This window comes from Ornithodoros turicata, chromosome 2 (genome assembly GCF_037126465.1).
Source record: "Ornithodoros turicata isolate Travis chromosome 2, ASM3712646v1, whole genome shotgun sequence".
Lineage (NCBI taxonomy): Eukaryota > Metazoa > Arthropoda > Arachnida > Ixodida > Argasidae > Ornithodoros > Ornithodoros turicata.
In genome coordinates, this window is record NC_088202.1 from 75,497,621 (window position 1) to 75,524,829 (window position 27,209).

General features: G+C 45.2%; 1 protein-coding gene across 1 annotated transcript; it reads right to left on the bottom strand.

Moving 5' to 3' along the window:
* Window positions 1-1,040: 1,040 nt before the first annotated feature.
* LOC135383727 (venom allergen 3-like) lies at window positions 1,041-27,209 on the bottom strand. The gene is made up of 8 exons (XM_064613078.1): window positions 27,092-27,209; window positions 18,139-18,298; window positions 10,750-10,871; window positions 9,146-9,227; window positions 7,900-8,084; window positions 4,919-5,019; window positions 4,439-4,536; window positions 1,041-1,344 (listed from the first exon to the last, which is right to left on the bottom strand). The coding sequence occupies exons 2-8, from the start codon at window positions 18,281-18,283 to the stop codon at window positions 1,307-1,309; spliced, it is 771 nt and encodes a 256-aa protein (XP_064469148.1). The 5' UTR covers window positions 18,284-18,298; window positions 27,092-27,209; the 3' UTR covers window positions 1,041-1,306.

The following is a 27,209-nucleotide window of genomic DNA, read 5'->3' on the forward strand; positions in this document are numbered from 1 at the left end:
GCCGACTTTCCAGACAAATGTCGGCACAGTTCCACCTGAAGTCGGCCCAGGACGCATACTAACCCCGTCTTTCCCTCCTTCCTGCTGTCCTATCTCCATCTGTCCACGTCTGCACGCCACTCGTAGCCACAGTTGCTCCGCGGCGCTAACACGAAAGCAAAAAAAAAAAAGAAAATCAATTTGATTAACAAGCCGAGCTCCTTTCTTAGGTTCCTTCTAGCGAAAAATAACAAGGACGGTTAAGAGCATCAACTGTATACAAATTGAAAACAAGACTTTCGATCAGTAGGCTGCACTTCTTCAGGTTTGAGGACCTGTTACAAGTGGCGAAGGATATATCGAAGCCATGTCACATGGTACAAGGGAAAAGGGTGAGGGCTGAGAGAAATACAAACAAATGCAATAGAAATACAAACAAAAGCAAAACTCAATCCATGGGAGCTTTTAATTTGTATATATAGTAAACAGTTGATGCTCTTAAGCGTCTTTGCTATTTTTGTTTCTGCATCACCGAAAACTTGCACATTGATTTTCTTCACGCTGCTCCTAATGGCCAGGCTCCCTTTTAATACCCAGCACTCGTTCACTTGCCATTGCCTTCAATGATCATTGAACACGGCCCGTGTGACAGGTGTATTAAACATGCTCCTTTTATTTAGGTGGCCATTGGCTAAAAACACTGGTACCACTCGTTGAAGAAATAGCGCACAGTATCTTGCCACCGTAAAAATGCCACAACGAAGGAAGCGATTTTGTGCAGGAGTAGTAGACGCATTTATGCAATGTTTCCATGTTTTTTTCAAAACCAGTCGAAATTTGCTTGCTGAATTTGGTGTATTGAAAAAATAAGTCGGCAATGACGTTCACAGATGGAATCTCGTGTAATACAAGCTATGCTATTTGAGTTGTACTTTTTTCTTTTGCAATAACTTAGTGACTTATGAGATTTATTTCTGTTGCAATCTCATGATGGAGACCCATTTTATGCTACCGTCGTTTCCCTACAGATCACGGAAGCTTTTGCAAAAGGGACAGCTTAATACTGAAATGATAGACACTTTATTCTCTACTTACAACAAAACATTTTGTACAGCACTTCTGTAGATAACCGACATCTTACTTGCATAATAATGATGCACGTCACAGTACTTGCTCTTTCGTTCCTTTTTTTCGTGATTCATGGGGCCCTTGTGGTGATTATGGTTATGGAACTCAAAAGTATCGGACCAAGCAGGTTTTTCTTTTTCGATGAAAAGTTTCATTGCACCGCAGCCCTCAGTAGGCCTTTGCTGGTTGGGGCTGACGCTTAGCGAGTTGTCCGCTCGACGTAGTCCGGGTCCTTGTCTGAAACATTGCGGTTGGTTAGCAGCGGTTTGTATTGTCGCGCTGTTAGCGACCTAAATTTGAAAGGTCGTTGGAAAGCACACATCATGATAACTCCGTAATTGATGTTGTAATGTGATCCTGAACCGAATATTGATAAGGACGAGTTCGCAATGAGACTATACAGAGTGAAAACCGGGGCGTGGTAACGGGTCAAAGCACATGGATGACTGGAACAGATGCACTGGACATGTAGGGTCTGATGTTTTCGGGTAAAATGCCTTTCCCAGATTCGAGGCGGTGGGGGGGGGGGGGGGAACTTAATATCCGTAATTTGGGGTGTGTAGTTTGGCACATTCGGGTGTTATCGGGTTATTTTTTTCAAGCATTATTATTTATTCATTATGTTACTTTTTTCACAAGCACCACATTTCGTAACCTCAAATGTTCGCATAATTTATTGTTGAACTCAAATAATATACATAAGCCACGCGTACAGATCGCTACTAAGTCGTTTTCCTGATACGTGATTGCAATTCGGGGATAACTGGGGTTGAACCCGAATTGGTCGGAAACTGGTTCGAGGCGGAATAACCGAAAGGAATCGGGTCTAATCTAAAGTGGCCAGAACGCCCGGATTTAGTCGGGACAGGTCTCGCTTTCTCTGCTGCTGTCCCGCTGTTCTATCAGCCTGCCTGTGGCGGCGATTTGTCCCGCTGCAGCTGCAACAAACTTCGAATGAAATAAAGGTTCGGCCAAACAGCTGTGTTTTTCAGCTTCCACGCTCGCATCTGCCCTCGATATATTCAGTTGAACTGCTTAACGTTTCGGCTAACGAGCCAGTTCCATAGCCAAAACAAAGCTCGCTTGCGCACTCTGTTCATCGAGGTGCCTCGGTGGGAGAACGGTCTTGGAATAATGATAAATCATCGTGGCGTCGACGATCACAATGAAATGGAAGTGCAAGTTCAGCGAATAATTCGGGGCGAGAGTTGCTCTTCATATCTGCACGTATGAAGGCACACTAATATAACACATTCGAGTTAAAGTATCCGTGCGCGCTAGGTAGTATGTCGAATTCAAAAAACAGAGGAAATTACGTTACATATGGTAGTGTGGCCAAATAAAAAGATTGTTTTGTTGACAAGCAGGACATGTGCGCGCAGGCGCAGTGGCTTCCTATCTCCTTCACCGTGCAGGATGGCATCAGATGACAACCTGGATCCTCAATATCAAGAGGACGGCGTGGGTATGTCGAACGGGTAGCCGCGGTCATGGTCGAGTGCCGATCCAGATTCTGTGCGGCAGTGCGAACGGGGTACAATATTCGGAGTGTCGAACCGGGGCATTCCGTATGAGATCCCCTTATCAAGTGGGAAGGTTACGTCTGCCAGACGGGTGTGTTGATAGGGTTTTAAGAGACTGTTGATAACATAGCTTACGAGGGATGGATACCGCACCCAGTCAATGGATGAGGTTCGGACTCATACACGCCCCCATTCGTTCAGGTTGGCACGATAACTTTACGGTGACGTTATCAACAAGTATAACACTGTCTAATGATAGGACGCGGGAGCACGGAAATTCCATAAGTATCAGCAACATCTTGGCAACCGTCAGTGCACACGTCAGCACCTGCTAATGTGAAGCTGGCTTATGTCAGCTACGGACCCTCGCGTTCCGTATTACTGGATAATTACATTTACACCACTCGATATTTTAGAAAATGTGTCTGGTTGATGACCATATTTTAAAGGGACTGACGCCCGTCCCGGTCGATTCCGAAATTATAGCACTGTGTTACTCTTCGTTCATCGGCGACAATAACGCCGCAAATCCGACACGAATTAGTGGAGTAATTTCTCCACAGTTGGAAACAATGCACGGCCAGAGGCGACGCCGGGTGTTAGGAATATGGCGGAATTCCCTCTCTGGAAATCGGAGAAAACGTCGCACGGGCAAGTCCAATTAGGGAGCGCCCTTTGACGACCGGCGAGGCGGGCAGGCAGACGCCGGCAAATCGCGGAAATCTGTGATCGGCTTGTGGAATGTCGGAATGTCGTTTCTGGTTTAGCGCAGAACGTGTTAGTGCAGCCAGGAAGGTAACGCGGTGTCCCACGCGACAGCGTCGCGTCAGAACTCGCACTCATAAGCGAAAATCGGCCTATCTACACAGGACTTTTCACTTAGTACGTTACGATGCGAACGTGAAGCAGACGAGCACGGAGACAGTCGCCTGTGCTGCGCTCCCATTGGTGTGCCTGACCTACGTCATCATGATCTTACTATCACTGGAGCACCCTTAGATGCTGTTATATAAGCTGTTTCCGGAAGATTAATTTGGCCAAGTGGACTGTGAATCAGTGCCAAACAATTCTGCGTCGGTCTCGTACACTCGTTTCCGGATGCGGCAGTTCCTTTAACGCGTGTAAATACACGGATTGTGGTTGTGGTATAGTTGTACAGTCTCCGACAAAAGTTTGCGGAACACGCGAGCGGCGTATTTTCCCCTCGGTGCGACACCTTAGCGACAGGCGGAAGCGGGATTCTCCTCTCGTTCAGAGGGGTGGAGGTGGAGGTGGAGTGCGCCGGCAGCGAAAGCAATTCCAACCCCGTTTCGAGCACATCTATGCAATACCGAAACTACCGTGGTGTGTCGCTACCAGCGCACTCGCTCACCCCTCTGAACCAGTAAACGACCCCGTTTCCGCTCGCTGATAGGGTGTCGCACCGAGGAGGAAATACACCACCCGCGTTTCCCAAAGCCTGTACAACGGTCAGCCTGCCGCTAGACGAAGTTATCCAAGGAAGTGTGACTTTAATTTTCTGTCGTGTAAGTGATCAGCAAACTCCGTCCTGCGCAATATCAGGAGTTAGAAAAGACAGACAGAACCTCGGCAAAAATAACGACCCCCCATATACGCACGCAAATAAGATACATAATTGGAGACAGAATTACAGATATGTGAGACAAGACCCGAAAGTTTCATTTGTCTGAAACGAATTAACCGTATTGTTACCCTTACGTCAATTATTTTTGTGTACGTGGCAGACTCTGTAGAGTCTGTTGTGCATGGAGCAGAGAGGGAATCACTAGTAGAATTAGATAGCTTACCACAGAGTCCAAGATATGTGTTGAGGGATTGGCGAAATCCATCCTTGCATACAGCTCTCTTAACCTTCTCGTACATGGATCCACCGATCACGTTGCCTCTACAGAATATCAAGTAATGCCCTTTAATAAAATGTTCAGTTGGCACTCTACTGATATTCCAGCCTAGGTAATCTGGACGATGCTTCGTGACTATTCTATATAATCTTGTCCCGTGATAGGGTAACCTATATCGTAATAATCCTGCCTGTCCTGCCTAATCCCGTAACAACGTAGTCCCATAAATAGCGTGAGTAGCTACGCAATGTGTGGCCGCATCAGTTACAAAAATAGCGTATTGGATGTGTGTATTGTCATCAAGCAAGAGAGTTACCTATGGAGAGCTACCTAGGCTCCTTTACACAAACAGAAACACTAAAAACACACTGTTCTAAAAGGCAGGATAACAACGCTCCTATGAGAGATTACTGTTTGTCTTATTACCCTGGCCCATAGTTGCAGACGTACAGCTTGGTGAGACCGCGGCCGTCCTGCCTGAAGTAGGAGTAGCCGCATCCAATCTTGGTTGTTTCTGCCCACGCGATCTGAAACAGCAGCGGTTTTATTTAGACACCCGTGGGATGCTAACTGCAACGCAGACACCAAATACTTTTCTCTTGTTGAGTTTTGTCTGACATATTTAGAGCTAATCAAAACACCGCTTTCTGCGTGAAGTTATGTTTTTGGTTCAGTAATCTCGCCGCTCGTGTTCTAAACGCTTTCTGAATAACCTAATTTGACGTTGCGATGTGTGATCATGCCTTGAGCAGCAGAGGCCCCTACAGCAAGTGGGAACTATGTAGTATTCTAAACCACTAATTTCAACCGTGAAGTCGACAGAGCTTGAAATTAGTGAGTTTTAATGCATAGTACGTAATCGCCTTTGCGTACGTAAGGGATTTGTGCGGTGGGTTCGCGCAATGCGCAAAGATTTTATGTTTAGGGTGTGCGCAGGACCACAAACGCTATTCGCGATTCCAGCGAAGCCGTGGCCGCCTGGCGTCGATTTTCCAAAGCTGCGAGTAGAGGTCCGAGAGCGCGTCAGGATAGGGAACAACAGTATACGGCGGTACACGTTTCTCTTGCTTATGGACAAAATGCCTGCAAAAAACAGCGTATCGAAATCGAAAAGATCAATGCATTCCTAATTTCTTATCAGCCTGTTGGATATTCCCCATGCTTTCTTTTAACAGTTTCCTAATCAAGAACAACGGAAGTCCCATGTGTCGACCCATCGCACGAGGAACCGGCATTTCTTTGTCATGTTCACGTGTATGCAGTTTCTGGCGTCAGGCAAAGTCAACTATATCACCATACTAATGCGGCGTAGATAAGCATCCACCATGGAAGGGCACTGGGAGAGAACGCTTCTGTCTGGTGCCGCAGACGGAACAACGAATGATTCGCAAAGATGAAAATATCACACCAAGTTGTATGTGAATACCAAGAGCAGTGCAGCAAACGAATACATGTCGAGTAAGCGAGCAAAAAGACACGAACAGCACAGGACGAGCTCAAACTAACAACTGAATTTATTCTAAGACAGAAGGTACAGGTACGAGGTCCAGCGATTTCCGCGACACCCCGGAAGGTGGGAGATTAGCGCGACAACCGCAAGGGTACTGGCATAGAAACGCTAGTCTTTTCATTGGTAAGAGCTATCTAGATATGACTAACACAGTCCCCTCCTTTCATAGAAATGAGGGCGGGCTCAAGGATGTCGTGTTTTTTAACATGGGACATACTATGTCACTCTTCTAAGCAACTAATCCCTGCTTTGCCTTCTTACGTAGATTCTCAAACGCCTCCTTTGTTCGCTCGACTCCCGAAGTATGTAAACAAACTCCGACGACGGAAACTTTTTTCCTACTCCTCTCAGTTGATCTGCACTGTATGAGGTGACCAGCAAACAAAATTAATTGAGTTTTCATGAAACAGGTCACTTTGTGGGTATTAAAAACCGAAGGAGATTTACATAATTCGGTCGACAAGGCATTCCCTAAGCTCGCTTTTCTCTGTGACCTCCACACGTCCGCCATCTTGGAAGTTCGGGGCGCCACCTGTAGTTCATTGAAATCGCGAATATCTTACGTACGCAAAGGTGACAGCGTAAGACGCACTAAAACTCACTATTGTCTAATATTCATCACGCTATAAATGCATGTAACTGCATTCACATGGACTGATATGTCGACTCAAAGCCCCAGTCGACTAATCATCAAGGTCGAATGGTGTGGGTTTACATGGCAAATGACGGAGCCTCCCAAGGTCGCGGAACACTCGACTTAGCGGAAGCTGCTGGATAAGTTGCTCGATAAGTTCTTCTGTCGACAGTTGTCGTCCGACCAGCTCGCGTGGCGTTGTGAGTACGATGATTGCTTTCCACACCGAGACTGGGAGATGACGCCGGGTTTGAATACCGGTACCGGCTGTGCAGTCTAAGATTTCCCGTGGGTTTTCCGACAAACTTTCGACGACCACACTAAAGCGGCATCATCAAGCGGCTCACATATCTGTTCACCGTCAGCACAGGAAATGCGCTCCTCTGTTTTCACTCTCTAATTCCTGTGGTTGTGGGACACTGCACGGGTGCTTGACCTTCATTTTTTCTTAACCTTTATTGACTTGATCCCACTACTTCCTCGTGCGTGTGTCAACCTCTGCCCCTCTCATATATCGAGGTCAGAGAACATGCGTTTTTGCGGTTCGTTCCCTGAAAATCCGTTCCCAGTTCGAATATCGAGGGTTCATAAACCGAGGGAGAAATACGCAGAAAAACTTTGGTTCCTTGTGACGCCGTTCATAAACCGAGGAATTCGTATATCAAGGGTTCATAAAACGAGGGTTGACTGTACCTTATTCGAGCGACTTGACTTCGTTGTGTCGACATATCTTTTAAGGTGATATGCGCTAGTTTGGGAGGACATCGATATTCCCGGTTGCTAAATCCCCGATTAAAAACGATGAGAACGCTGGGTTGCTTCGTAAGGTGATATGCCGTGTTTAAAAACATGACATCACTGTTTAACCACTCAAATTCACGGGTTTTCGATGTCTGTCCAAGCCTTCTGGGCGAACGAAAGCCATATTTTAGCAGGGCGGACACGACGGAGCAGCATGTTGGTTAGTTTATTATTAGGCGAGTCCAAGATCAGGTGTTTGCATTTGTATATCCAAGTTAGTCTAAGTTTGCCGTCGGCAGTTTCCCGCGCGCGACTGTGCATTTTATAGTCAGACGATTTATTTACAGTAGTTTATTTTGCAAAGGCGATTTCGGTCCTTTTATTTCGAGGTACACACGCTGGTTTACATGGAGAGGAGAAATCGACTTCTCTCCCGTTGACTTTTACCGGCTTTATGTAAACGCACCTAACGAAGGTTGCAGTTTGAAATATTTTCTAACTACGTTTGAGATATGACCACACCTGAGAAAAGTGACCCCAAGACTTGCTGAACCGGAAGGGATTGATGTAGCTGGCCTTGAAGCCTCCATTTGTGCACTCCTCGTACCAGGCGTATATTTGGCTACCCCAATCAGGCTCGTCCAGCAGATTGTCCTCCTCGTCGAACGACCACGTCGCAGCTACGTTCTGGCCCACCGGGTATTGTCCTGCGAGTGCGACAACATGCCGTAATTGGGGATGACATGAAACAACAATATTTGCCGTATGTAACAATGTTATATTAAGCCTTATTTCCACACCATTCACAGAGTATGGATGAGTATATCGACGCGAAAAAACAACAACAACAAAAAAACAACAAGAGAAGTACTCATAAGTGCCCGACACCAATAGTTGCGTGATGTGCGTGTGCTGTCGCCCAGGCTCAGGTTTTTCCCATAATGAAGCACACCAGGCTGCCAACGTTTGTGTCATGTTATGCGTTCTCCAATGAGGATTGTCTCTATACAGATAAGTGTGGATGACCTCGTTTTCTTTCTTTCTTTTTTAGATGTCGAATGTAATGGCAGTTGTCAAATTCTATAAAATTGGGCAGCACACTCAGCCGCACATGATGTAACATAATTGATAATGTTGGTAATTGGTGTAACGTAATTAGTTGATAAAGTCACTACAGGAGGCAAGCTAGGAATCTGATAGTAATGGGAAGTTAAATAGGAATCTGATAACGTCACTGGAAGGCACTTCAGGAATCTGACAGAGAATACAAATGATCATTGCACTTTCGACTCTTTTTTTTAATTTTAAAAGGCTAAATACATAACATAATAGACCTCTCCCTGTTTGTAAACAAATGACGTCATAGCGTTCGACAGCGCCACCAATTTGGTTGACTTGAACTACGCTCCAAGCTAGGGGCGAACAAGGTCCCGCCTGAAAGCCGCGGTCTTGAGGTGATTACGATGGCCCCTGAAATGGACACGACCATCGGTCCTACTTTTCTTTCAAAAGGAGGCAGCGAACAAGTGCCTATTCGTGGAACCCAGCCCTCCCCTTCCGATTTGTTTCGGTTTCAGTCTGTCTACCAACGTCATGATGACGTTTCTCGGGTAGAGGCCATGAATAAATAAAATAAATAAAGTTGCTAATTTTTACAAGTTGTGTTTCTGTATATGTATGTATACTGTTACCCTTACCACTGTATCCCTTAGTAAGGTCCTTCTTGTAGGCCATAATAAATAAATAAATGCTTTTCAAAGGCACTTACGCACGTCCCTGTTCTTGTCGTGACCACTTGTACACTGGTCTGCCCACCTCTGCGCGATAGAAGCCAATTCATTGTCCCATGTCTGCGAACAAGATACCAGAGGGAATCCAAATTAGTTCACAAATTGGGTATATCACTGGGGTTATGTTTAAAGAGTATGTGGTTTACGACTAGAGATACCTTACAGAACAAGTCCATTGCTCCAGTTAAAGCAGTTCTATTTGAACTATTTGATACTTTTATAGTTACCTGACCCATCTTAAACTAAAAAAGCTTTTCAAAATGCCCCTTATGGGGCACGGGTGCATCGAATAATGCATGTTTCTTACTTACATATGAATAATTGATAAATTTTTGAAGAATGTAGGCACTATCAGTAGCAAGTTATGCACATCTTTTAATGACAAAAGATTCAGTTGTACTACTGGAATAACCATATACAAAAATACACAGATAATATACTATTCCACGAAGATATTACTATAAAGAGACTTTGGTATGAGCAGTTTTTTTTTATTCCGCGTTAGCGCCGCGAAGCAACTGTGGCTATGAGCGGCGTACAGACGTGGACAGATGGAGAGAGGACAGCAGGAAGGAGTGGGGGGACAGGGGGGTTAGTATGCGTCATGGGCCGACTTGAGGGGAACTGTGCCGACATTCGTCTGGTAAGTCATCGGAAAACCTCAGACAGCACAGCCGGTGACAGGATTCGAACCCGTGTCACCTCCCAGTCTCGGCGTGGAAAGCGATCATCCTAACCAATATACCACGGGATCTGGTAGGTAGGAGCAGTATCTCCACGAGGTCTCATAATAATTTCAACTACAACTCCCTCCCCCCTCCCTCCAACTACGCTTGCTATTAATAATGGTTTAATATCAGTAATAACAATAGCAGCCCTTCCAACTAGGGCGCCTGAGTACTAGAGGGAGCTACTATTCAGGCACCCTACTGCAGACCAATGAACCGCGCCATCGGACCAGCCTAGTCCAGCAAGACTTCGTGTTCTGTCTGTCCCTTCGTGCTCCATAGTCTCGGAGTTTTACATTATTATTTTTATTATTATTTACATATTACATACATTATTATTTATTTTACGTTATTATTACAAAGTTTTACTTGTAATATTGTTTACCCGCTGCCTGGTTTATAAATATCTCATGCATATTACTTCACCACTTCACTTCAAAGCCATCTTTGTCAATACAAATAATGTCATGCTACGGAAACTCATTTTTACACAGTCTCTTTACCCCCGAATAGCGTGCTGTGGAGCTGCCTACCTCCACTGGAATTAGCTAAAAATCACGATTGAAAATACTCTGCTGTTTAAATAAGCTTCATGAGTTGTAGTACGCTGCTTCGTTTGGTCCGTGTTACCTCTTTGGTTGCCAATATTGCTCAGTGTGTCGTAGTTGTCCCTGTATTACAATAGTGTCGAGGGGACACGATTAATGTATTTCAGCTCCCCCCCCCCCGGAAATCTCAGAAGCGCTCGCGGTATAACGACGGGTTGACACCAATGCGCAGCGACCTCTCGCGTTTATTGTGTGCATCGTTAGACAGTCTTTTACATCACTGCATCTATGGAATGGTGTACTCACTAGTGCCCTCATGTTGACTGCTGCCGGATATCCCTTCTGGTACCCTCCGGCCACCCAGCCTCTCAACTGGTTGTGAAGGTCGACGATGTACTCCTGGTAAGCCTTCGTCACGCCGCCGGATCCTGTAATAACAACTCGGCGTTAATCCGTGCATTTCTCCTACGCAGTTCTCTTCCAATAGCTCGTTATTGTGGAAATGGTGACGTTGTGTCGGTGCTGACCGACGACAATAGGATACCTACAACAACAACAAAGGCTAATGCTGATGTTGAATGGGGAAAGTAGCCACCTGAGTTATGGCCCACGATGCGAATACCGACCGGACTGTGTGAAATATAGCATAACACTGAAGTAACGATGGATGTGAGATGATCGTACAGCTACATCAGCATATAGGTGCAGCCGGTGTAGAAACACAGTTTTTCAGCTTCACCCGAATCTAGTAACACGGTGGGTTGGTTGCTGAGGGTTGAGGGGTTGGTGGTAGTTATGGTAACAGATTGTCGTTGTTCACCTCACAGGTGTGGGCATCTTCACGACTGTAGCTTAAGATGACGAGATGATGATGACAAGAAGATGAGAGAGACTGAAGTAGGCAGGCTGGGTGGTTCTGTGCGCCTTCGGATTACAAACTAGAGTTGGGCCTGAGTCGTTATCAGGGAGGGGATTTTCAGGCAAAAGCTTTTTGGTAGGGGAACGTCGACATATTGCCTTCTAATGTTCTAGCGACGAATCAGATCGAAAAGGACGTTTGAAATGCTTCGTAGTTCATGCCATTTCTCTGTTGTCAGCGTCATTGTCATCGTCAGCTGACATGCCCATCGTCGATGTGTGTAAGTGGCGCCACCGTAGTATTTAACGGCGGTGCGCCACGTCGTAATCGTCTGTCGTCATTCATAGAACGTCCTATACGACGACCTATTCGGCACTTTACCATCCTAAATTATTATGTATGCCTGTAAATACGTCTCATCATCATTAAACGTTTGTATTTGTTGCTACTCCGACTGCTGCATCCTTATTTCAAGAGTTTGGCGGAAGAAGATGTCTTGGAGTGAGCCACGGCCCGGTCACCTTCCTTCCACGCCTGGCGACCCAGGACGTTCCTTTTTCTTCATTCTCGCCTCACACTGTTTACACACTTTTTGTGCCTTTGTTATTAATAAGTGTTCATCACATCATATCCCATCATTCGATATCAACATCACAGCCCATCACACCATAGCCCATCATACGACATCAAGATCACAGCTTATCACATCATAACCCATCATTCAACATCACAGTCCATCACTTCATTATCCATTATTCGACATCACATCCATAACATAATTGTCCATTATATTCATTATATTAACGTCATAGCCAATCACATCATAGGCCAGAATTAAACCTCATAAGCCGTTCTGAATCAAACTGAATTTATAATGGGCTTAGGCGCTAAATTCGAGAGACCAATTATGAGTGCCAGGGATGCCGTTGTAACTTCATTCAACCTCTACCAGAAGCACAGCGGAGCAATGCAGTTTGATTTACTGTTTACGCTTTGGTGACATGGGTGCAAACGCCGTGATATTGCAGTAAGGGGACGGTCCACACGCTTTTGGAAATTTTATTTAACTTCTTCCACAGGCGCAGCGGAGCAATGTTCAGCATTATGTTCAGCATTATGCATGCATTATGCATGCATAATACATGCGTACATACATAATGCATACATACACACATGTATGTATGTATGTATGTATGTATGTATGTATGTATGTATGTATGTATGTATGTATGTATGTATGTATGTATGTATGTATGTATGTATGTATGTACGTATGCATGCATGCATGCATGCATGTACGTACATATGCATCCATGTACGCATGTATGTGTGGTAGTATGGATATGTGCGTGTGTATGTGGTTCAAGGTTTTATGGCGCAAGTTCTACTTAACTCGTGTGGCTCAGTGGTTAGCGTGCTGGCCATATGTCAGCACGGTAATGTTTGCTGGCCATGTCACGTCGAGACTGGGAGACACCCGGGTTCGAATCTCGGTGCCGTCTGTGCTGCCTGGGGTTCTTCCTGGGTTTTGCTCAGACGCTTTCAGACATATGTCGGCACAGTTCCATTAGAAGTCGGCGCAGGATGCACATTCCCCCAGGAAGTCAGTCGTTACGTCGCCCAGCTCTGCGATGCCGACAAGGGCGAGCCCTTTCTCCATCACCACCTCTACCACCTAGGCCAAAGAGTCGCGTTTCGAGGCTTATATCACGCCTGTGGTGTAGTGTAGTGTCTTTTTTTTCCTGCGTTTTAGTCGTGACGCTGTCCTCTTTCATTGTGGCCACACACGGCGAGCAGCTTTCATCTTCGCCACCACCTAGCCAAAGAGCGCAAGTAAATGCTCAATGGATGCATTGATTTGGTTAAAGTGACTAGTGCTATTTGGTGTTGGTTGGTTGGACGAAGTGAAGGCTACATGCCTTCAGCGTTGCTTCTGCGTTCCGTTACATTTCAGGTGTGGAACATCACAGAGATGTTAACTTGTTTTATGCGAGGCTGTGCACAAGTGATGTTAATGTTCGTTAGCACATTAATGTTGTGTACATGGTTGTATGCTTGTATGACTTTGTTTCCTTATCTGATGATCAATCCTCCCTACTGCAGTCCACTTCGAGGATACAGGTGTGATAATAAATAAATGAACATATGAATAAATTAGTTATGGATGGACACTAAAAAAGAAACCCTGACTTGTCCATGACGGCTGCCAAACAGTAACCAACCAGTATCGTTTCGCGAACACTGCATACCAGATGTTTTCCAAGCTTGGTTTATCTGTCGTGGGACGCCTTGTATACATCGTTACAACTGCGTATGAAGTACGCTTAGTACGCGCCAACCACTTCGAGCGACCTGCCACCATCCGCTGGCACGCTGACCGCCGGATTGTTGAAAAGCATACGAAGACCGCCTCCCCCACCACTGGCAGTACGATATCTATTCTCGCATTTAGATTTAATCTACACCATGTAAGTCAAGTCTGCAAGGTTTATATGCTCACAATAGGAAACTCCCTGATTTATATCTGTGATATATGGACGCGTACATGTTTATTAACAGCCACAATTGGGTGCTCAAAGCACCTCTTCCACAGATGAGCATCACTTGTGTATAGGAAGCAGTCCTTGCATATTGGTTGCATCATTGCCGCGCACTGACAGGATGCTTTATGCAGCTCATTAACTCGACGTTTGTTTTAAAAATGGCACAAACTCTGGCATTAGGCCATTATGTAAGGTTGGCCAAAAGATTGATTGCACCGCGGTTAGAAGCATTGCGTACTAAGTTGCCGTGAGAGTGGTAGTTGTTTACCTTAAGAACGACATATGTAAGCCATGAGATAAGGATGAGCCACAGACCAAGAGCCATTGATCTGAACGTGGACTACGTTCTTTGGGTGGGACATTGTCAGCTCGGAAATGTAGCGTACCCTTGTCCAATCACAACTGTCTTTCCCTTCTCATCCACCTCTCTTACACCTCCTCGTTTCAGAAAAAATAAGAGAACAAAATTCAAGGACGGCGACGACTACTGTAAAGTGAATTCCAGCGTCAGCTATGTGTGGTGGAGTGAGGACGGATTAAAGGGGGGGATATGTTTATTATATATAAAAAAATAATAGGGAAAGGTTAGCCACCGGTATGGCGTCTTGCTATTTCCAGGACGGATTAAAGTTTGTACATAAACTGCTTATTTCGGTGTGATGTCCACTGATTTGTGGTTGTTGAAATGGTTGGCGCGATGAGTGATGTCTTGAACGAAGTGGGTGTTTTCAATGACCAAGTCTATGCACGATCCGTGTCTGTTGTTGGGTTGGCGGATGTCTGTGCATTGCGTGAGGACTAGTTGATGGGACATGTTTTCTAGGAACGCCGTGTTCCTGACCGCTGAAACGACCACGTTGAAGTCACCGACGAGGATGAGCTTGTTCGCGCGGTAAGGTGTGAGTGCGTAGACTATATAGTCGTGCATCCGTTCCATCGTGGCGAGGGGCGACAGGTAACACACGGCTATCACGAGTTCACTGGGCATCTGCACTGCCCAAATCTCTCCAATGTGATCTTCAGAGACGGGCACTTCGAGTGGCGTTACGGTCTCAACGTGCAGTCATGGAGGATGCACAGCGCAATAGGTTTTACGAGGACAGTTACGACTCCTGTAACGCGAATTCCAGCATCCGGGCGTTGCGCGGCAACGTGAAGGCCTTCTCTCCGCGCGCCCTCACCCTATAGCTTTCGCCGTTTTGTGCGGAGCACGCAGGTCACGGAACTAGCAGTAGGTGTGCACATAACTGCTGCCTCTGTAAAACGTCTTCGAAATCATAGACGTGGGGCAAGGAACAACAATATGCATCCCTTCATTTTCGTGTGGAGGAAGTCTCATGACCCCGTTGCGAACGTGCACACATGAAAGTGCGGCCAAATTATTACTAGAATTTAATATGCGTGTTATAAACTGTGATGCCATTGGGTTGTGTAATTCATCGACGTCGCCACCATTCTGGACCACGTAAGACTCTCTATTACGGTAGATAAAATAACTGCGTTCGACATAGGGTTTCTATGTAGGAATCGTGAAGCATTCTGCTGGATGGGAGTCCATAGGTATATGATATTGAGTTGGTCCTTAAGTGTGTGACTTGTGAAAGTCGCACCAGAGCTATAAGAGTACCTAATACCAGAGTACCAGAGTAGCTAATTAGCAACACTTTATAGCCACAGTGCATTCCATTTCTATTCCATTCTTCTATTCTTTTCTCGTTTTTCAAATCTATTAAACATATGCCCCCCCCCCCCCCCCCCACACACACTGTGTGTGAAACACAAAACAAACACAATAATTATGCCGAAACATGTTTCAATTGTGCCGAGAGAGGCTGTATTTTGACACAAGACCGACAGTCTTCTGGTCGAAATATCTACGGTTCTTTACCCGAGGCTTTTCCATCTACCATGGGTTGATTAAATGCTATAAACCGGACGATGATATACTTTGTCGGCAACGTTTCCTTGAGTTGGTGGAGATATGCACAAAGGACAGGCACAAACCAACGACACGAGGTCTGTCTGTCTCCTCACACATAGGGAAATGTTAACAATTAACCTACACCAGCTTGCATGCATTTTGCTTCTTTGTTATACGATAATTTAGGGTGTCACAGAGTGACCATGAAAACAATTTTTGAAATTGGGAGTTCATTGTTCACGATTGAATTTTAACGCCAGCGGTAAATCCGTAATGCCATACCACTGTCTGAAGCTTCAAGTTTTTGGTTTCATATGCACAATGTGAACGTTTAAGGGCCACCGATTGTAGATGAAAGTTGATAACTATACCATCCAGCAAACCCGCTACCGCGCTAACCGCCATTGCACTGCTCCTTGATCTATCTCAGTGCAGTGAATGATCCCAAATGGTTGTTGATGCAACGACGTGTGGGCAGTATATCAACGCTGTCTTTCCTTTTGAGCGCAACACGGCAACTTCAAAAGAAGAACGTCTGCCAGCTCATTATCTTACCAATCATATTGTAACCTATAATTTTGGTTATGTTTTCACTTCTGTTTCGACCGATCATTTCATGCCGCGCGCAAAGCATTCACACTATTTCGTCATATTCCAATCAACACGCCGATCCGTCTTGATCGCCACTCCCCTTTTGTTTCCCCTGTCCCCACGCCATACCCTTTTCTGTTGTTACATGTCGCGTACGTTCCGTATTTGAGTCGATGATTGCGAGATCTACAAATTAAGTGCGACGCCGAGGCCTTGCTCACCGTGACGCTGGTCGAGAGATAGGTACTTGGTTCGTGGGCAGTGAGGTGACTTGCAGGGATCAGGGCCTCATTTATCGCACTCGCAATATATCTCGAACGCCTGATATTTGGCAAAGCCACCTACGGTGTCGCCATAACGGATGCGAGCGATGAGGCACGATTTTGGCTTCCTTTCATTAGCATCATTAGCAACCACGTGTTGATATCGCGTTGTCGAATAGCACGGAATGGTTGGGTCGCGCGAACTCTTAATTAACCAGCTAATTAGAATATCACGTCTTCACGCGATATTTATTCTTCGGCGTCATATCCGATTATGGTACGGATTGCAAGGTGATTTCGTAAGATGAAAGACGCTGAATGCGCACGGGGAATCCTGTTGAACGGGGTAAACGCACGAGGAATACAAAGAAGTTGCGGACATCAAGTCATGGACGTTCATGAACTTGGGGAAGCCTGCAGATACGGTTTATTACAGTGGATTGGTAGATTCAAGGTCAAGGTTGTACCTCTCGTGACCTGAATTATCGCCAAGTTCGTTCGTTGGGTTTTCATATTACGTTGGCCATATAAAATGAATAAAGAAAAAGGCAGATGAACAGTAGGGCCGGTGCCACAGTCCCGTACTGTGGCCATGAAATTGAATAAAAATAAGACGTAAGAAATGGAGACGTGCCATATCACGTTGTGGGGTGCGACTAGTGACTATGCACTTGAATGAAACTTTTCTTTTTGAAACCACCCTAAAATTGTGACATCATTGGTGTTACGCATGGCTTCCTTTTCTCTCTTTCAACCACTGACTTAATACAATGGAAACAGTTGTTTGTTTTGTTTTGTGTGTGCGTGTGTGTGCTACGATTTGCGGTACGCATTTGTGCACCTGTTCCAGAGCTTGCAGATGACCCATCTACAGCTCCCGTGGCATAGTGGTTAGGATGATCGCTTTCCACGACGAGACTGAGAGGTGGCACGGGTTCGAATCCTGTCACCGGCTGCGCTGTCCGATGTTTTCCGAAGACTTTCCAGACGAATGTCGGCACAGTTCCCCCTGAAGCCGGCCCAGCACGCATACTAACCCCCTGTCGCCCACTCCTTCCTCCTGTAGTCTCTCCATCTATCCACGTCTGTACGCCGCTCATAGCCACAGTTGCTTCGCGGCGCTAACACGGAGCTTAAAAAAAGGACTTACTGCATCGGGGGGAAAAAGAAAAGTAAAGCCTGTCGAAGAACATCTCACGGCGACTGGAGTGGGCCGTCGTGTGTGTTCGTGTACTATGGGCTGATAAATCAGAGATCAATGCAGGCCTCGCCGATATTGAGGACGATAGGTGTGATCGTTTGCACTTTGACTCGAACCAAGTGGTGCCCTCGTGACCCGGCCTTTGCCGTGGCTGCCGAGTTCGCGGTAGGAGGCACGTGATTTCATGCAGCTATCATTAGGAGCATGATCGTTCGCATTTAGCAGGTGCAGTTAGAAATCGATAGCCTCGCGGCATCCTTGCGTCGGCGCTTTCACCTGTCTGTGTGTCTCGTTGGTGAAACATGACATCAACTTACGGATGAGTTGCTTTCCAGGACATGCCCGAGCCTTGTAGAGACACATGGTGTGGGTGGGATTCTTGTAGTTGCAGCGCTGCGACGCCGCAAGGCTGAATGTTGCATAAAATACCGTGCACCACAAGATAGTGGCTGAGGTCAGCATTCTTCTGGTTGTTTCCTGCGCAGTAACGAAGTCACATTGCATGAGACACTCACGCGTGATCCTGGTGCTTTAGAGTGTTTAGTAGACCTACGGGAAAATGTATTGCATGTTTAAGTAATATCTGAAAGGCAGATTGAAGGGAAAACATGCGACACGTGGATATGCAAAGCAGACGGGAGTACATGGTGACTCTTCATAACGTGGTGTTAGAAAGGACGGGACATCTGGCGAAAACAGATACACAGCATGTGCGACGAAGTAACGATACAACTGTTCCCACACCCTTCCTTCATTCTTCCTTCTTCCTGCCATGTAAATTCAGTTTCGCGAAATATATACGAAAAAGTATTCCCAGCAGAGCCGAAACCCTCCTAGAACTTAATGAAAAGTGTGGTTGTCGCACAACCTTCTATCCACCTCGGGGAGGGAAACTTTATACTTGTGCATGTACAGTGGTCCTAGGGTATCCCTCCGGGAGACATATAATGATTGAAGAAAGGAAAGTATACAAGCAAGCTGGCACATATATATATATATATATATTCCGGGTGTTTAAGTTAAATCCCCGCGCTGCCTAATTCGTGAACGGGTGCACCAATTGACGAACTTTCTTTTTTACAAGTATCTGTCCGATACCACCTACAAGCTGCGCACCGTGTGAATGAGTGGGAGGCGCTCATTATTTAAATAAAGATTCAAATTAGTTTCGTAAAAAAACATAACTTGTAAAGCAGGGCGCTGTCGGCATTAAAGGGACTGTCGCATCCGGAACCGTGGTTACGAATCCAATACCAATGTGTTCGGTACACTACCACCAAGCTATTTGCCAAATTTTCTCCTTCCAAAACGGACCGGGTGATGAGGAATCGAATTTAAAAGATCCGGTTTCGCTTTGATCCTCGAACGCGCCAGCGCCAACAACATCGCGTGACGCAAGGTGGAATCTGGCTAATCCGCTGTGAAGGACGCTGTCGTCTGCCGCCAAGTCTGGGGCTGCTTTGTTTTTTTCCGGCACGTCGCCCGTATTCACATGTGACACTTTCTAGTGACGCGGATACTATCTCTACGCTTGCATCCTTCGCGTGAGATGTCGTTTGGAAACCGACGCAGTGTTCCTGACTCCAGGAAAACTTCCTTCGAAAACCTCGATGTTTGATTTCGCACGCCAAGGATACAGCTACAGCCAGACCCCAGACGAAGCGAAAGTTGGAAGCAGCTACATCACTAACGGGTATCCAGATGAAGCAAGGAATGTTCATGCTGTCCGTGTATGCTCCTCGCATTTCACCGATAATGTGTACCTGGATGAGAACATCATGCAAGTGCAACTTGGATTGACACAAAAAAGGAACGAAAGGAACGACCGTTCCGACAGTGTTCCACGAACAAAGCGAGCCCGCAACTTCCACAGTAAGTCACAATGTCTATGTAGTTTCCCAATCGGGTCTGTCACTCTTGCGCGTGAGTAACTTAGCAGCAAAAGACGAAATCAGTACAACGTAAGGTATCCCCTAACCTATGATTAATAACTACATAAATAAAATACAATAAACAAGTAAAAGAACATGATGTCATTCATATGAACGTGATTGGCTTTTCTCGTTGTCGGACGCGTTATCATGAAACTTTCCCTGATACTGAACCTGTGACTTTTGTGGGATGTGGTAGACATGATTGGTTTTCATGTGTATTACAGCTGCAGGCAGCTCGACAGGGTCAAGCGCAAGTGGTACGTATACAGTCAAACCTCGCTTTACGAACACCCTTCGTTTCTCAGAAAATCGTTCGTAAATCGAGGTATTCGTAAATCGAGGTCCGAGGTGTGCAGTGCACAAATACCTCACAAAAACACGGGAAATTGATTTGAATAAGTTTTATTTTTGAAAATACTGCGTAACTGTGCTTTGCACCATACTTTCTGCAGGGTCTATCCTGTTTAGAAGAGATGACAGAAGTCTAACAGTTGACTCGTCCACTCGGTCCTCAAAGTACCGTATCGCGCGCGGATGAGACTGTTTCCAACTGCAAATATCACGCTTGTCACCGGCTGTCAGGACTGAACGCCTTCTCTTGGAACGGCAAGAGGTTTCCATCTCGGAGACCTGGTCCAAACTCACAGCCGTTCGGCTGTAAACGTCCGAATTATTCTTTCAGGAAATGGTGAATCATGTTTGTGGAACGTAGCGACGTTGGAACATTGTATGTTTGACATTGGCAGCATGCACTGAGGAACTTTCATTTTCCTCCGGTCCATTGGCCTGTCCTCTGTACGTTCATAGCGCCCGTTCGTATATCGAGGTCAGAATGGCTTGGCTACTTTGGGTCCGTTCCCTAATAATCCGTTCATAGTTCGGATATCGAGGGTTCGTAAAACGAGGTCAAAATACACGGAAATAGTTTGGTTCCCTGTGGAGCCGTTCGTAAGTTGAGGGAATTCGTATATCGAGGGTTCATAAAACGAGGTCCGACTGTATTACTTAAATACATATAATGTGTTTAAAATTTTTGGACACAGAACAATTCGCAAACTATGAACCCCGATTACTAAAAGGAAGAACTGACGCTGTTTGTGCGCTGGTGTTAGAAACAGGCACTATATACAAACAGTACCTCTGTCCGTAACATAAGCGCCATAAACCACTTCCCAGTTTCCTTTTATCTCTCTGTTTGTGAACTGTTTGTGTGCTGTAGGGCGGCGGTTTTTGCGGTTGTCGTAGCCAACTTGAGGTGCACTTTTGACTTTCTGTGTTATAGAAGGACCAAGTGCTGCTGATCCAAGTCCCATCCATCCATGAAACGGCATCAAACAATGTACGTGTGTGCACGACAATTTTGCTGAGAGACCTGGTTTTTACACTAATGCCTCTACGACGCCTCTGACAAATTATGATCTTCCAGAACAGTGCTTTCTACATCCAATTTCAGAAGTAAAGAGAATGACTTCATGGCTTCTACTCACATCTCCATGCCAAGACAAAATAACTGAAAACAGGAAATGAAAAGAAAAAAAAGGTCCGTTTCAGGTCCACCCAAATCTTTGTGCAGAGGCTGACAACAACAACGTTATTGTGAGATGATGAATGATGCTGATGCAGCGTTGAGATTAAGCCCTTGTTTCCTTTTTTGCAATGCTATACATTACTGCTGGTTAAATGTCAAATGATGCACCTACCTCCAGACATTAAAGGGGCTACCAGAGATGTAGTGTCAATTCAACAGAAAAGCTGCATGTTTTATGAGGCACTGTCACATAAGCATTGGCCAAATTTGCTGTCCTGTGAGCTTTGATAGGATATGCCGTAGATAGTAAGAGGCCTCTTACTGTAAAAGGGAGGTGCATTATTCGAGTAGTGGGGTCTGAGGGGCATGAGGGTCATTTCAGGATGTACTAACCCTTCCAAAATTTTACACTTGGTTGTGCCAAGAGATCGATCCAGATCCCCCCAACACCCCAAGTTTTTTTCCTGTGTACCACTGTTTTAATGAAACCATCCAATTTACTGTCCAACCGTCCCGTTTTCATTGCAGTTGAAGTACTTACAAAACTGTTTATTTTATTTTTTATTTTTGTGAGTCCCCACTTCAGATCCCAAGGGACATTGCCAGTGTGGTGCACGCTGATAACAGTCTGTGCATAGCAAATAATAAATATCTGTGCGTGAAGAGTTGGATGTGGACTTGTGCAATGGCTCTTGAATGGACAACACTCAGTCAACACAAAGATTTATTCACATTTACGTAACTTATTGCCTGGCATTATAATAATTACTATAATACATAGACAAGAGGTAATGCTCTGCCAAGGATCTCCGAAGCTACAGTCTTGAAAGCTGTTTTCAAAACAGTGGTGCTAAAAAAATTGGATCAATGGCAGGTATCAAAATTTGTTTTGCTGTATCAAGGCAGAACAATATTCCGTGGGAATGACAAATTTTGGACATTCCCAGACAGATGTATCACTTACTATGATAATGAGGTGTAACTGTACCATTAGTGAGTTATGAAACGTTACCTGAAATTAGTTGACGTGTTATATCCCTCACATGCTATAATACTGCCAACGATAAGAAGCATTACACTACCATTAAAAGTATAACTGCCACTTGTGGCCAGGTAGTTTATTGCTCCTGCCTATTCCTTTGCACTTCTCGGGATTACTGTGGTAACACAGATTCTGTTTCACACTTCTCAATTGGAAGCTACGCAAGTCTATTATGGTGTAGGTGTGAACAGGAAATGAGGCATACTAAAGATGATAGTCCTGATAGGACCAGGATGGAAAAACGTTGGCGAATCATGCGGACGACACACCCAGGTATCTGTCGTCTGTTTCTCGGTCCAAGGAATCTCCAAACTGAGCTTGTAAACACACAATACGCAGTGAACCTGACGTAGCTGTAAAAAGAAAGGACACTTTCCTAAACATGTAGCACAGTAATTTCCTGACAATCATTCTAATTTTAACCCGGTCCTTGAGTTGCACAGTTGGTTAGAGCCTTCGTAACTTTCATGGGGCATTCGTCGTGTGTGCAAACAACGACGACAACTACGAAAATAAGGATTGCTCGACGTGCCTATTTATCGTGGGCACAGTAGGCGAAGACTGTGATCGTCGCTGCAATACTGCGGTGGATACACCACCAGAAGTTCTGGCTGATGACAGAGAGCTGGGAACAAAGTGTGATGCGTGCGTGTGGTGCGTGCCCGTCATTGCACAACTCTGCCACTTCACCAGCACTGCTTCATATAGGTACTCATCCGGTTCCTGGGGAGCACAGACGCCGCACAAACACTTGGATTGTTTCCTGCGTCGTAGTGTGAATGTCACGGGATTAAGTATTGAGCACTCCGATCATGGACGTACCTAAAGCAGTGGTCCTGAGGCTCGTTCTGTTGCGCTAACGCAGCTGCGGCACATACATCACCAGCGACTTGCAGAAGAAGCGGGTCCGTCGAATATGGGCCGTCATCAAACATGTATATTCGTCACAGGAGCTATTACTAAAGGCATTTGAACAGCACGATTCGCCACTTCCGCGTTCCGAGTCCGCCATCTCCGTATGTGCCTTCGCCTTCGTCTCCCTGACCTTGCTCATGCAAGCTGCAAGCCGCGGGGACTCCTCTGGCTCGCCGCGTTCTTATTGGTCAGATTCCGTGTGACGTTGCTAAAGATTCTCAGCAGGGAGTTCCGCTTGACGACCGCATCCGTCGTCTGCTGTAGCGCCGCTTACACACGAATTATGCAAAAAGTATTCCGTCGATCGGAATGGGACTTTCGGAGTCATGGTCAGTGAAGGACGGGGAATCTCATTTCACTGTGGTTTCGGAATCGATCTGTGGTCGATGCGACTGTCCCTTTAAGATGGGTACCGCCCCTTTTGGGACCTTCAGTGGACACTTTTTAGAGAAAAATCTGCCACCGAAGCGGGTCGTTTGTTGCTGCAAGTAACTGGTTTCGGTTTACATATTTTGTAGCGGCTGGTCGTGCTGAAGCGCAAAAGTTTGGCGTCAATGTTTCGTGAATTGCTTGCCAATCCGTCCGCTTTTGAGAAGTAGATCCTCTACTTCATTTCTTTGTCTAGATTAATGGGGGCAACTGGCCAATCGGTAGAACACTGATGACTTAGCGTTGCAGATAATGTTGTTTAGGTAGCTTATGTGTTATCGAACAACTCGCGAGCTATAACCATGGTAATGATGATGCAGCAAAGGAAGACAACAATGCTGACGTGAGGTTCTCTATTCTCTATATTCAGAATCCTACGATGCCACTATATACCACGATACATGCTCATCTAGGGCCTTCCCTTCGGTGACATCCTTGAGTGTGTCTGACGGTATATATATAACTCCAGGCAAGAGTCTCGTGAGGCAGTCTGACAGAGAGATCATTGAGACTTAGAGAAATCGTTCTTCAGTGTAAACGAACATGAATGCGCTCGATGAATCAAATACCCACGCGAGGGCCTCTGAGAACCTGTTTAACGTTCCCCCTTGGGAAAGCCTCTGCTCAGAGCACGAACGAAAACCGCGACTCCTTTAAACACACAAGTCATCCGCGCATACAATGTCAAATGTTGGGCAACAGAGAGAGGACCAGACAGTGTGTCGTCATTGCCAGAACAGCTCTTCCGGCAGAAGACGCTGATTTGTGCTGCTGTTTGTGTGCCTCAACGCACTAAACTGTGTGTAGCAAAAGTAATTGGCGGATTCCGGGGCAGTGTGAATGCTACGCTCCTCGTTTAATGCTCCATAATGATGATGATGATGATGACGATGAACGCTCAAATTTTGCGTACACACCGTTCGCATGCACACCTGCCACACGACGTTGGGAGCATGGAAGACCTCAAAAAAAAAAAAAAAGTCAGGAGGAGGTAAAATTAGCATTACAGGCCATGGGGCACACGTCTGCAGAAAAAGTTCGAGTGTAGCGCGCAATCCTGGTAGGCAAAAGAGCTTGTTTGTTTGTTTGTTTGTCTAGGTGCTTTGAGAAGAGTTTGGCCAATAGCAGCAGGCTTTCAATCCAGCAGGCCAGGAAAGCTGCTTGCGTCGGTTGCCCGTTGGGTAGCTGGGCGAGATCGTTGCCGCTGCGCACATTCTGGTGAACAAATTTTCTCAGAAAATTCGCACTTTACACAGGAAATATTTTGCGAGACAGTTCCTAAAAGTATTATGTTCATATACGCGGTATAAAACATGCGTTCGTAGTGCCTTCCATTCTCCTTTAAGGCATATCAACAAACGGTGTGAACTGTCATTTTAGATGTACCATTAGTGCCAGAATCCGTGGGTGTCCTCTGTAGAATTAGCAACAACACTCTTGGACATGTCGTGCGCGTTTGACTCCGAGTTCAAAAATAGTATTTTCCTACTTGCAATTTGTTCTGAAGCCTTCCCAAAATGCTTTAGCAATGGTCGTTAGAGATACGGCTGAAGCCATCTGCAAATATTTTATAATCTGTGTCAGAATCAATTACAACTGGGTGCATCCGCGAATTTTGGAATTTTATGGTTTGTTCAGAATTTCTGGTCTTACTGCTGGGATATACCCTGGTTAAATCATGATTTTAAGTAGACATATTCAGTTATAGTGAACACTATTCAATTAAAGTGTTCTCACCTTGATTAGAGAATAATACTACTGGCTTTTACTCGGGCATCATGTTTGACTGAATCGTGTAATTTTATCATATGATAGTCTTCAAAACCGTCCGAAAAGGAAATTGTCATTCGCTAGAGCAGAAATTGTGTTACAGAGTTTCTGTGGTCATCGTGAGACAGAGAAAGTAATTTTAAATGTCAACTTTAACGAAAAAAAGTGATTTTAGACGCGTACACATTCGGTCGTTACCTGTCCTGTTTTTACTATAATGTTTAAAGTTCAATTTCTTCTTCTGTCGATCATAGCAGCCCGAAAATCGTTGCCCGATCATTGCAGTGCCACGTGATTTGACAGGTCCGACTACTGACTGTCATGGAAAATCGCCTGTACGAAAAGGTTGGAGGGCGAAGAACAATGACAGAATCCTTGAGTAGGCGCTGGATGACACATTTGAAGATGTGTCAAATCTTCCGCAGGGACAGCTGTGAAGTGATGGTTGAGCGCTGTTACTCGAAACAGAGAGGTATTCTATTTGTCTAAACTCGTGCTATCTATTATACATAACGATATTGGTAATGGGATGGACGTTTCTCTAGCTTGCACTTGAAAGTGTAACGCAGTTGCAATTGGTTAAACTATGCAATAGCCAATAAGGAGGATAGATTTCAACCGGGACTGAGACCTACATGAAATGAGAATGCGCTTATACCGCTGACACATGGGCACTCTAAAGCCCTTTGAAGGATCCTATCAACACAGCTATCCGAAAGCCGTTTCTCTCCACTGACACGCGACAGATGAGAATCTCCTTTTGGGTACAGGTACTTTTCGGAAAAGCAGATCAGTTTTCTAGTTTGCAACAAGTAGTAGTCTCGAAAAGGGGCCAGGCGATGACTTGCATCTCGCAAATACGTGAGACTAAAACCTGCTGGTTTAATGTTTTATGCATTTCTAAAACAGTTTTGTAAACCAACTGCAGCTTCATCACACCTAATCCGAGAGATTTTGAGTTGAATACGACCGCACAACTATCAGCGCAACCGAGGTTCCAACAAGGCGTTGGATACTTTTCCAACTAAATACGAATTTGAATACGTGAATATAACACGCAGGTGCTTAGCAATTTAAAACGCACCGCGGTTGAACAAGTCGTATTCGATATAGCTCCAATGTGTTGAAATTGACCATAGTAACCTATTTCAATTCGTCTATTTTACTTCTTAGTAAATCTAAAAGTGTCAATAGAGAAAATATAAAAAAAAATAAGAGGAAGAAACAAGTGCCGGATGTCAGGAGATCCATAAGGATTAGGCATACTTTGTGCTTGGTTAACGTTTACATACCAGGAATATAGCCATTATTTCAATCGAAACATGGATAGCTTTATCAATACTATTTATGATATGAACCAGCCTTTCTAATTTTAGCCATTAATTATACATATTGTCATTCCAAAATAGTCATGATTACCGCAATGATCTAAAATGCTATTCTTTTATGGAGATAATGTCCTCGTTGCAGCTTCAAGCCAAGCGTGGACAGTAAGAAGTCCAGAAAGAAACACGGAAGAAAACAACGGAGTGACCGCTAATACAAAGACGGCTTTCAAGGTAACAAGAAAACAGTTACCTAACCTTGGTCACTAAAGTCAAGTAAATTATATAACATTCGTACCCTGAGACAAGGAAACAATAGTGGCTGACCTTTCGCAGACTTGACACCAAGGCCGATTCGCAGTCAGGTTCGCAGGCGACAAGACTTCGGTTTCTTTCGCGGCTGGAAGACGAAGCTGTTAGTGATGCTTGTGTTGATGTAGGAGTC

What these genes read in the sequence shown, in the direction of transcription:
- LOC135383727 (XM_064613078.1), bottom strand. Translation starts at nt 18,283, where the DNA reads ATGCTGACCTCAGCCACTATCTTGTGGTGCACGGTATTTTATGCAACA. An exon ending in CGACAAGAACAGGGACGTGC is followed by an intron (nt 8,085 to 9,145) that starts GTAAGTGCCTTT and finishes TCGCACTCGCAG; the next exon opens with GACAATACCCGGTGGGCCAG. An exon ending in GTCTGCAACTATGGGCCAGG is followed by an intron (nt 4,537 to 4,918) that starts GTAATAAGACAA and finishes GATATTCTGTAG; the next exon opens with AGGCAACGTGATCGGTGGAT.